At 36.7% G+C, this 12,556-nt stretch overlaps 1 protein-coding gene across 1 annotated transcript in view; it reads left to right on the top strand.

Moving 5' to 3' along the window:
* Nucleotides 1-2,823: 2,823 nt before the first annotated feature.
* The window catches only part of LOC138695211 (tyrosine-protein kinase RYK-like), a 57,687-nt gene continuing 47,954 nt past the window's right edge, over nucleotides 2,824-12,556 (top strand). Inside the window, exon 1 of the mRNA XM_069819670.1 lies at nucleotides 2,824-2,988. Within this exon, the coding sequence (XP_069675771.1) occupies nucleotides 2,824-2,988 (165 nt within the window). The remainder of the gene's footprint in view (nucleotides 2,989-12,556) is intronic.

Raw genomic sequence — 12,556 nt, 5'->3', positions numbered from 1 at the left:
TTCTTATTGAATTTGGTATTCCCTAGAAATTACAAGTAGTTCGATTAATTAAAAATGTGTCTCAGTGAAACTTACAGTAGAGTCCGTATAGGTCAGTTTCTGTCCGACGATTATCCATTATTTCACTGTGGGATAAAGCAAGGAGATGCACTATCACCTTTACCTTTTAACTTTGCTCTAGAGTATGCCATTAGGAAAGACCAGGAAAACAGAGAGGGTTTGGAATTGAACGGGTTACATCAGCTGCTTATCTATGCAGATATCGCGAATATGTTAGGAGAATATCCACAAACGATTAGGGAAAACACGGAAATTTTACTTGAAGCAAGTAAGGAGATAGGATTGAAAGTAAATATCAAAAAGATAAAGTATATGATTATGTCTCGTGGCCAGAACCTAGTACGAAATGCAAATATAAAAATCGGAAATTTATCCTTTGAAAATGTGAAAAAATTCAAGTATTCTGGAGCAACAGTAACAAATATAAATGGCGCTTGGAGGAAATTAAATATATAAATAAATATGGAAAATCCCTGTTATTATTCGGTTGAGAAGCTTTTATTATCCAGTCTGCTCTCAAAAAACTGTTAGTTAGATTTCGTAAAACAGTTATATTACCAGTTGTTATGTATGGTTGTAAAAAAATTTAACGCATAGACCTCTTCCTAACATAGCAGTGGTAGTAACGGTTAGCTTCCTGACCGTGAAAGGAGCGGGCCCGGATTGAAATCCTGGTTGGGACAAGTTACCTGGTTGAGGTTCTTCCGGGGTTTTCCCTCAATCCATTTAGAACAAATTCTGGGTAACTTTCGGCGCTTGACTCTGGCCTCATTTTGCTGGCATTATCTTCTTCATTTCATTGGGACGCTAGATAACCATAGCAGTTGATAAAGCGTCGTAAAATAACCATTAAAAACATAGCAGTGGTGATGTATAAAAAAAATTCAGACTGATGGAATAAAATTTGTATCAGCATTAGAGTTTTGAAATTTGCTCCCATTTTTTTTAATTGAACTGAAAAAGTAAATGTAGCCTATTACGAAAGTTAAATTTTGATGACTCTATCAATCTGCTACAAGTGTGAGTACCAAAAATGAGTGTTTATCTTAAAAAAAAATGTAGAAATGTTTTTCCCTGCAATTCCCTCTTAAATCCCCTGTCAGTATTTCCTCTGCAGTCCCTATGTCCCCACTTCGATGTAGACCTACTTCCTCTTTACGAGCCAACCTTCCTGAGAGGGCCCGACAACGATACGAGATCGGAGACAGAAGAAACGTGTTAGCGACGCCTGCAAGGCAGCTCTCCCCGCGGTGCAATCTCTGCGAAGTACACGTTCCATTGTTACGCCTTGTCTTAGAACCTTCATGCCCCATCCCGTTAATGGAGTGCTGCGTTAGCGACGCTCAGGTGCGCAGCGGGTTCAGCTGCATTCAAGGGGCAGCCACTGTGATTCACTAGGTCAACTCCCCAGTTCTGGCCTATTAAGTCTGGCCTCAAGTTAGTGTGCGGATCTAAAACTCAAATAAACCCAACGTACATTCGATGAACATAAGCTACAAGCTGGTTGTAATTAAAGTGCCTACTTAACCAGCTTTGGACGAAGAACTATAAATCGTGGAAATGTAAAGCTTAATGTTATCATTTTAGAGAATATTGTGCATAAAATGAATAACGAAGAAACAACGGTGGAATTCTTAACTTCCCGCCAAACTCTGAGCCTATTTCACCTGTAATGGTGTTAACTTTATCTTAGAGGAGTTTATAAGAAAAAATATTAAAATAGGAACTGACAGACGCAAAGACACTAATGTGTGTTATACTTAAAAACAGTAGTCCCCAAACTTTTCGAAGGTGCGACCCACTTTATGTGATCATAATGGGAAGTAATGAGATCTAGAGGAATACCAGATCATCTAATAAGGGTAATACAAGGCTTATATAGCAACACTAAAATTAGAATTAAACTAAAGGATGGAATAAGCAAAGAAAGCAAAGAAATAACACGAGGTGTTCGACAAGGATGCTCTTTATCACCTGTTTTATTTAATTTATACATTGACGACGTCACCAGAAGGTGGCTATTACATATGGAAACAATTTTTAACCGAACCAATACACCTCTAAATACAATATTGTTTGCCGATAACCAGGCTATATTTACAACCACAGAAGATGACCTTCAACGAGCTTTGTTTAAATTGAATTGCATCGCAAAAGAATATGATCTTCAAATATCTACTAAAAAGACTAAAGTGATGAGTTTCAAGGGAACAACGCCATTAAGAACAAAAATAATTATTAATAATGAAATCATAGAGCAAGAAACTGTTTTAATTACCTAGGTTGCATGATATCATATGAACAAATTAACGACATAGATAGGAAGCTCTCTAAATTCCAGCAGTTCATTGGCACGATAAAAAGAACACTAAAGAAGACAGTTAGGGCCGACACAATTTTAAAATTTTACAAAACAATGGCAATTCCAACATTAACCTATGGATCCGAAACATGGTGTATGACAACTCAACAAATGAAGATAGTAGAAGCAGCTGAAATGAGACTGCTAACGCCAATAGCAGGATATAGCTTATTGGACCACAAGCGAAATGAAGACATACGACAGGAACTAAATATGCCAAATATTATAGAAACGATCACAGAATATAGGAATAAATGGCATGAACATATATGTAGGGTGGAACCAACCCGCATTCCATACCGACTACACCATTATAAACCGCAAGGGAGAAGACGAATCGGACGCCCTAGAAAACGCTGGAAAGACCAATTTTAACATTGCTATGGAGACGAAACAGGCCAATGGGCCTAAATCGTATTGTTGTTGTTGTTGATGATGATGATGGTGATGATGATGATGATGATGATGATGATGATGATGATGATGATGATGATGATGATGATGATGATGATGATGATGATGATGACGACGACTTTGTATGTGATCTCAACTACCGAACTAGTAGGGTACTTAACACCGTTCGAAAAATATAAATCCCTCTAAAATTGAAAGCAACGAATATTTTACTCGAAATTGGTGCATACCACCCAAAGAAGGACCAAAATAGAAGAATATAGTGTCACAATAACACGAAATATTACATGAACATAATTTCTAGTACCCTTCCTTGCTGATGTTTTCAAACACGTTTAAACAAATATGGCAGGCAAACCTAGAGGTTCGAATAAATCATGGAAATTAGCATGTCATTTTTCACCAGATGGTAGGGAACACACCGTACTCGATTGATAATCATAAATACAATTTGGTAAGGTGTTAGAAAACATATAACAATGAATGAAATACTCATTTACTTTTGGTATTAAAAAAATTGTTTTGTCCACAGAACTCACACTTTGTAATAAATCAAACCGAAACTATGTCCAGAGCTACTTAGCAGCTTTCTCTACAATCTACTTCAGGTTGAGTCCTCTAGGTAGCAGCAAAAATTAAAAATAAAAAAGGTACAATGGTACACTATGCTAAAGGTACAACAGTCTCTCCTGAGTAATGTTATTAATTTAAGGGGGTTTTTCTTTCAGATATTTCAGACAAAAAAATTTAGTACAAATTTGCTAGTTTTTGCCTCCTTTTCGAGATAAAAACTGTTTTATATTAAACATTTCATAGTGTGTTTTGGGAAAGTCATTGAATTAATTCCCAACTTGCTTAGCCAGTTTAAGAGAGCAGTGCATTATGATAATAAATGATTGAAAAAAATTAGTTTTATTCTTTAAATATGCAGAAATCTGATCTGAACAAATGTAACTTTTCGTTCAGAAAATGAATTTTGAAATGTTACATTTATGCGGATCAAGTTTCTGCACATTTAAAGAACAAAACTAAAATTCTTTCAATCATTTATTATCACAATACACTTACTTACTTCCTGGCTTTTAAGGAAATCGGAGGTTCATTGCCGCCCTCACATAAGCCCGCCATTGGTCCCTATCCTGAGCAAGATTAATCCAGTCTCTAACAACATATTCCACCTCCCTCAAATCCATTTTAATATTACCTTCCCATCTACGTCTCGGCCTCCCCAAAGGTACTTTTCCCTCCGGCCTCCCAACTAACACTCTATTTGCATTCCTGGATTAGCCCATACGTGCTACATGCCCTGCCCATCTCAAACGTCTGGATTTAATGTTCCTAATTATGTCAGATGAAGAATACAATGCGTGCAGTTCTGTGTTGTGTAACGTTCTCCATTTTCCTGTAACTTCATCCCTCTTAGCCCCAAATATTTTCCAAATATGGAGGATATCTGTGAATATATTGAATAAGCAGTCGCTGACAGCCGATGTGGGGTGGTCCTCCAGCTTAGGGGTTGGGCGAACAACCCATCACCGTAGAAAAATAACTTGTTACGAAACTTTCAAAGAAGCCTTTGGAAGTAAATCCCGAAAACACAAAATATATGATTATGTCTCGTGACGAGAATATTGTACGAAATGTAAATATAAAAATTGGAAATTTGTCTTTTGACGAGGTAGAAAAATTCAAATACCTGGGAGTAACAGTAAGAAATATGAATGATTCTCGGGAGTAAATTAAACACAGAATAAATATGGGAAATGCTTGTTATTATTCGGTTGAGAAGCTTTTATCATCCAGTCTGCTGTCAAAAAATCTGAAAGTGAGAATATATAAAACAGTTATATTACCGGTTGTTCTTTATGGTTGTGAAACTTGGACTCTCACTTTGAGAGAGGAACATAGGTTAAGGGTGTTTAAGAATATCACAATACTCTGCTATCTTAAATTGAGTGAGCATATTGGGAATTAAATCAATGGCTTTCCCAAAACACGCTATGAAATGTTTCATATGAAATAATTTTTATCTCGGAAAGGAAGCAAAAATGAACAAAGTTGTATTAAATCTTTTTGTTTGAAATATCTAAATAATAACCCGCCCTTAAATTAAGGCCATTATTTACGTTTCACCCTTCACATCTGTGTTATTTTTAGCGATAATTTTCTATATAATTTGTCCTTTTATTACCCAGAACGAAAAGAGCGCACTCAAGAGCTACGTCCACCTAAGACGCTTGCCTGCCGATCCGGAGTTGCGCTCGGGCGCGGGTTCGATTCCCGTTTGGGCTGATTACCTGGTTAGGTTTTTTCGAGGTTTTCCCAACTATAAGGCAAATGTCAGGTAATCTATGGCGAATCTTCGGCCTCATCTCGCCAAATATCATCTCGCTATCATCAATTCCATCGACGCTAAATAACCTCGTACTAGATACAGCGTCGTTCAATGAATGAATGAATGAATGAATGAATGAATGAATGAATGAATGAATAGCCTGGTAATGTCCCGTGTAGGTCAAAGGCCTCCTACGAAAGGAGTGTCTCGATGTAACTTCTTAGTGAGCCATTCCAAGTAAGACTTGTGGCACTCTGATATATATCACTGACATTAACTTTCCTCTTACAAGCTATTTACACTATAGATTGTACAATGTTCACTTCACTTAAGTGTTACTCTAGTTCCTTCCACTTTTTCCTGTCTCTTGCTATTCTTGACCACTGTTTTCCGGCCCTCGCTGCGAGTATGTCTGCCCATAATCGCCTTGATCGTCCTTGTGTCCTCTTCCCCGTGTGTGGATCCCACATTGTAGCTGCGTACGCCCATATTTTTGGATTTAGCCTAGCCACGTGTCCTCCCCACTTCCATTTTAGCTTTGTTGTCCTTTCCAAGACATCCGCGTCGCTGGAGAGGTTGCGTAGTTAATTAACCAAGTAAAATAAAAAAATCCACCTAAGAGAAATCTAGGGAAAATAAGAGAACGTCGAGAAAAAAAACTCAACTACAACTTTGTGCACCATAAGCGTTACTATGGGTTTTTCAATGAAAAATCCCAGACTTGACCGAACTCCAACCCGGCAGCCTGCGTGATAGGCTACACCACTCAGTCATCGCATGGAAACTGTGTCCTTACTCCAGGATCAATCATATGGCAACATCGCTCTCAATTCTTAGGTCTACTTGTTAAAACATTTAAAATGCAATGTTTATTCGCCACTCTTCAAGAACGGAGAAATTATCCGACAGTGTGTTAAAGAATGCTTCCAATGAATTCGACAAATGTCTGAAATTATGAACGGGCAAGAAGGTATGTCAATAACTTCTGTTCATACAGGAGTTGCTCCGTGTTCTATAATAATCTACTCTGTCAGCATTTCCCGAATATTTACGGTATTCCATACATTTCCTATACGTTTCTGTCTTACAGATAAATATTACTCGCATCTTGCAGCAGAAGTAGCGCGGTGGATTTTCGAAATTCACCATGGCAACGTGGAATGGAAATTATGCAACGCACACACATGCATTGTGTGAACCTGAAAGTTTAACAGGCATCAACTGGGGAGAATGGTATTTCCTGCTGATTGTATTATAATGTGCAAATGTTTGACTCAGTCGGTTGTATCAATTTCACGAATTTGTAATCCAATCCGATAGACGCAACACATTTGTTTGCTAACTTATTGGTGCGTGCGGATTGGCTGCATTATATCACCCCGCCACTGAAGCCCTAATCGCAGCACGTACACTGCGCTCCGATAATGCACAAAATTTACTACTAATTGCTTCTAGTATTTACTTAGCAAGTTCGGCGATTCGTTACGTAATTTAATACTCGGGTCACTGGGTGAGGAGAGATCAACTGAAATGAGGTGAGCTAGCTTTAGGTGAGGTGATGTGACGTAATTTGCGATAATATGAAGTCAAGTAGGTGAGATTAACTGAATTGATATAAGGTGACACATGAGGTGAATGTGAGATGCGATATTGCAACGCCGAGTGAAGTGAGATGTGAGGTGAAATCAAATTAAGTGAGCTGACATGATATATGGTGAAGTAAGTGAAATAATATGAAGTTAAGTAAGATGAGGTGACCAGAGATGACGTGTGAGGTCACGTGAGCTGAGATCAACTACAGTGAGCTGCGTTTTAACGTGACGTGAGATTACTTGAAGTGATGTGACGTGAGATTACTTGAATTGATGTGACGTGAGATTACTCGAAGTGATATGACGTGAACTTACTTGAAGTGATGTGACGTGAGATTATTTGAATTGATGTGACGTGATATTACTTAAACTGATGTGATGTGAGATTACTTGAAGTAATATCACGTGAGATTACTTGAAGTGATATGACGTGAGATTACTTGAAGTGACATGACGTGAGATTACTTGAAGTGATGTGATATTACTCAAAGTGATATGACGTGAGATTACTTGAAGTGATGTGATATTACTCTAAGTGATGTAAGGTGAAATTATTTGAAGTGATGTGACGTAAGATTACTTGAAATTATGTCACGTGAGATTACTTGAAGTGATGTGACGTGAGATTACTTGAATTGATGTGACGTGATATTACTTAAATTGATGTGATATGAGATTACTTCAAGTAATATCACGTGAGATTACTTGAAGTGATGTTATATTACTCTAAGTGATGTAAGGTGAAATTATTTAAAGTGATGTCACGTGAGATTACTTGAAATTATGTCACGTGAGATTACTTGAAGTGATGTGACGTGATATTACTTAAACTGTTGTGATCTGAGATTACTTCAAGTAATATCATGTGAGATTACTTGAAGTGATGTGATATTACTCTAAGTGATGTAAGGTGAAATTATTTAAAGTGATGTCACGTGAGATTACTTGAGATTATGTCACGTGAGATTACTCGAAGTGATGTCACGTGAGATTACTTGAAGTGATGTGACGTCAAATGACACGATGTGAGAGATCAAATGAGGTGAGGTTAACTGAAGCGAGGTAAGGCGACGTGAGATGTGTTCAGATGAGGTGAGGTTAGGTGAGATCACTTGAGGTCATATTAACTCAATTGAGATGAGTTGAGGTAAAGTTAGATGATTTGGTGAGATCTATAAGTGAGATGATTGGATCTTAAGTCAGCAATCGGTTGTTCGGCCCTGGACTTCCATAAACTGTCGCGCTACGTATTATTATTATTATTATTATTATTATTATCATTATTATTATTGTTAATACTTTGTTATACATCATTAACTTCCATTCGAAAGCACGCCCAAATTCTGCTGCCTCAGATGCATGTGCACTAGTGACAATTAGTCAATAAACAACTCATCACAGCACTCTGTTAATCGATATCTAACAGCCAGAAAGTGAAGAGTGAATGTGTAAATAATTCAACAAATAAGAAAATCGTTGGATAGTGCATTAGTGCGAAATTGGCAACTGAGTGGGTGAGTTGTGGGCAGCGGTAAATCACGTGAGTGCCTGGTGAGGGAGAGTGCAATTTTGGGAATAAATACATGTATTACTCTCCTTGTAGTCCTCCTGTTATTGTTTCCTTTGTATTCCCCTCGTACTCCTTGTATTCTCCTTGCTTCCATTTTATTCTCCTTGTACTCCTTGTATTCCCGTCGTATTCATTGTATTCCTCTCGTACTCCCCGTGTACTATTACTTTCCTTGTATTCATACTCCTCTTATTCCCTTTGTAGTCATTTTCTCCACTTGTATTCCATCGTTCTTCTTTTATTCTTATTATTCTCCTTGCATTCTCTTTTCCTCCTTGTAGTTAATTCCTCTCATTCGCCTTGTATTTTCCATGTTCCCCTTATATTCCTCTTTTTTCCTTTTATTCACTTGTTTTTAATGTATTTTCCTTATTTTCTTGTATTTCCCTATATCCCCTGTTCTTCTTGCATTCCCTTTCTTCTCCTTGTTCTACTTGTATTTCCCTTGTTCGCTTTGTATTCCCATTACTCTCCTTGTAATCCCCTTGTTCCTCTTGTCTTCTCCTTGTTTTACGCTCGTTCTCCTTCTATTCACATTGTTCTTCTTGCAATCCTGGTGTTCTTGTACTCCCTTGTTCTTCTAATATTCCCCTTGTTCTCCTTATATTCATTTGTTCTCCTTTATGCCCCTCATTCTCCTTGTCTTTCCCTTGTTCTCATTATATTTCCATTGTTCTCTTTGTATTCCACATGTTCTCCTTGTCTTCCTCTTGTTCTTGTCTTCTCCTTGTTTTACCCTCGTTCTCCTTTTATTTCCATTCTTCTCCTTGCAATTCCCTTGTTCTTGTATCCCCTTGCACTACTTACATTCCCCTTGTTCTCCTTGTATTACCCTCGTTCTCCTTGCATTCCCCATGATCTCCTTGTCTTCTCACGGCTGACGACACATCCCGTTTGCTGTTCGTCAACAATCTCTTCTGAGTAATAAAGTCCTGCACCTGTCCACTTTTTTTTAAATATGAGAATGATTTTTGAGATAATATAGGGGAGAGTTGCCGAAATTGGACCGTTGCCTAAATTGGACCGCAGTTGTATTTCCATATATAGAAGTATTTCAAACATTTCAGTTGACACCACTGCTTGCTAACGCTGCCTAAGGTACTCATATTGAAGTTCAGTGAGCTGCAGCCATCTTAGCGAATAGGATTGCCGTTAATGTGTTTTGGTGTTTTCTCATACAATTTTTACGCTACGGATCTTAAGCTTCTGTATACAGTGGCTGTAAGTAATAACAATTTCTATACTATACATTCCAAGTACTTTTCATTGGCTACTATTTGCGTGTTTCAAAACTACTTTTTAATTTCATGTGTTTGTTTAGTGTCATCTGTCTGCATATGTGAACAAGTTCCCTAGGTTGGACCTCTGCGTGTTGCCTGGATTGGACTGGTCCAATTTAGGAAACTGTTAGTATTTTTTTTTCCAACATGAATATAAATCATTACATTATGGGAAACATTAAGAAAAAGTAATATATTGGGGGATTCCGTGTCTTTATGTTTAAAAGATGTCAAAAAGGGAACCTATCGGAAATGAAGTGATGCTTTGAAGATGGCGGTAGCAGCATAAAGAAATGGTGACTATGGACTCAACGAGTGTGCTCGCGTATATGGAGTGCCATAGACTACAGCAAAGACACATGTTGATTGTAAAAACGCTTTCCAATGAAGTCCTTCGGAAGGCAAGCAACCGTCAATTGAGATATGGAAAAAATTATTGCAGACCACATTCTCTTGTTTGAGGAAATATTTTATGGGTGACAATCGAAGATGTGCATAAGCTTGCTTTTGATGTCGCAGAAAAATGGTCGGAAAGAAGTGGTTCTGTGCTGCTATGAAGCGAAACTCAAAACTTTCTCTTCGTCACCCAGAAGGGACATCAATGGCCCAAGCTAAGGTGTTCAATAGGGAGTGTGTTAATCAGTTTTCCGACCTGCTGTCAATGAGAATGGTATCACAGCAAATATTATGTTAAAAGTTGACGCATCTGTGTTTACAACGGCGCAAAAGAGGCAACAGTGTTTCTGTAACTAATTTATCTTGTTTTTCTTTAATTTTTCATCAAAGTTCAGAGAATTGTGTAATTTCTTTCAGCAAATGTTAATATCTGATACATTTTTAACGTAAAATTTGGTGAATTAAAGATATTTATAATAAATATCCTTCTTCTACTTATTTGCTTACTATTACTAATGTATTTTTGTGAGGTCCAAATTGGCACACTATGAGTCCAAATTAGGCAGCCGGTTTCCCAATTTGGACCATTTCCATAATTTTGGTTTTACTTTTTTATACTTATTAGGAATTGTGTAATTTAAAATATAACATTATAGGATGAAAGTAAATAGAATGTAGAATGTACTGGAACATATTTTGATGTAATTTAATCATTATTAAAGACATGGGATTAAAAAACAAAAAAACTGGTCCAATATAGGCAACCTTCCCCTATTCTGAATGCGCTGAAGTTAAATAATAAAATATTGTACCTATTAATGGGCGAGTTGAAAAGTTTTACGTCAATAGCTGAGTAAGTATGTGAACAAATTAGAGGAAAAGCGAGCCTATGCTTAGTGTAATTATGGATATAAATGTCCCTGTATTTTAAGAGGTGCAAGCAAGCGAGTGTATGAATAAATCAGTCAGCGAGTCAATTAGTATTTTGTTTATTTATCACTGAAATGAAATTTTGTACAAAAAAGGATAGGCAAGCAGTTTTAACGATATACTGTATTAAAGTTCAAGTAAATAGCAGCTGTTCAAATAGTCTACGGTTACTCGGTTCCAAGAGCGTGCACACGGGTCGCCGGACGTGCCTTCCGCGACTCTCCGCCCATAGATTACGTTCCCCCATAAATCACGGCCTTCTCATACCAGTGTCAGGTTTTTGCGGTCTACCACATAACTTCCAGCCCAGCAGATAACAGGTTAGTACACACAGACACGCAATCCGCTGCGAAATGAATACAATGGAAAAAATTTAAAATTCACATGTATAGACAACAGGCCGTCACTTTGGCTGTCACTAATATCGGGACGCCAACGATTTCCTCTATACCTTCACATAAAATTTCGTGGCTTATCACATGTAGGCTTTCTAATTGCTCAAACTCTTTCATTCTATTAATAATAATAATAATAATAATAATAATAATAATAATAATAATAATAATAATAATAGAGCAACAGGTTAATATTAGTAGATTCAATATCCTAAAATTAAAGGACGAGGAAAGTAATAAAAATTATCAGGTAGAAAGTTAAAATAGATTTGCCGCTTTAGGAAGTTACTAGTAAATACTTTCCCAAAACACAAAAAAGCGAAACATATGTAGCCTACATATATCATTCATTCATTCATTCATCCATGCATTCATTTACTTATTTACCTGCTTAGGGGAGAAGTGGGGTACAGTAAGACAGGGAGAACAGAGAGACATTTTTTATTAGATGGTAAATTTTGATGTTGAAATGTTTGTAACAGTGGAGTTGTATGTTGCATGAGTAAAGTAACAGTATTTTCATACTCGATTTGATTCTAGTTATAAAGGTGAGTGATGAAAAAATAGTTCGAAATTTTTCACTCTAGAAGTAAAATTTTGGCTTGTGTTTAATGAAGGTTTTATTGGATGTACAAATGAAATAGAAATATGAATGTTTTGTTACCTAAGACTATGGTATTTGACGTTATGTTTGGCAAAGTTTCGTCTTTCTTGTTTTGATTTTGAAGTGACGGCGCCATTTTTAAACGAACTATGCGTAAAGGAAACAGTGAGACATGCCACTGAAGGGTACACTGAGACGTCTCGCTGTTCCCATGTACCAATGATTTGCAAAAATAAACTGTAACTATATTACATTTACCGGTAACTAACATTAAAAACGAACATACTAGTAACCAATTTAGGAACTATAGCTTAAAATAATGGATGCATTACTTTTTAATGGTTTTTTTAAATAAAAAATTGTTCACAAAATTTAAGAAAATATTAAAAAATAATAAATAATTAAATTAAATTCTTGTAATTATAAGCTTTGTTGTCACCAAAAATTCATTTTATTTTTTCGCAAAAGTTCGAAAAGTCATGGAAAATTCACTTTTCCAAATGTTCCAGATGTTTCAATGGTTTCGAAGTCAGACATCAAAATGATTCTAAATAAGTCTACAGAACATGGCAAGATAAGGAGACAGCAAGCTTCCTTTTCTTTTGAAATAAATGTAAA

This window comes from Periplaneta americana, chromosome 2, assembly GCF_040183065.1.
Source record: "Periplaneta americana isolate PAMFEO1 chromosome 2, P.americana_PAMFEO1_priV1, whole genome shotgun sequence".
Taxonomy (NCBI): Eukaryota; Metazoa; Arthropoda; class Insecta; order Blattodea; family Blattidae; genus Periplaneta; species Periplaneta americana.
The sequence above is the reverse complement of the archived record's forward strand: the minus strand, read 5'-3'. Positions and strand labels throughout refer to the sequence as shown.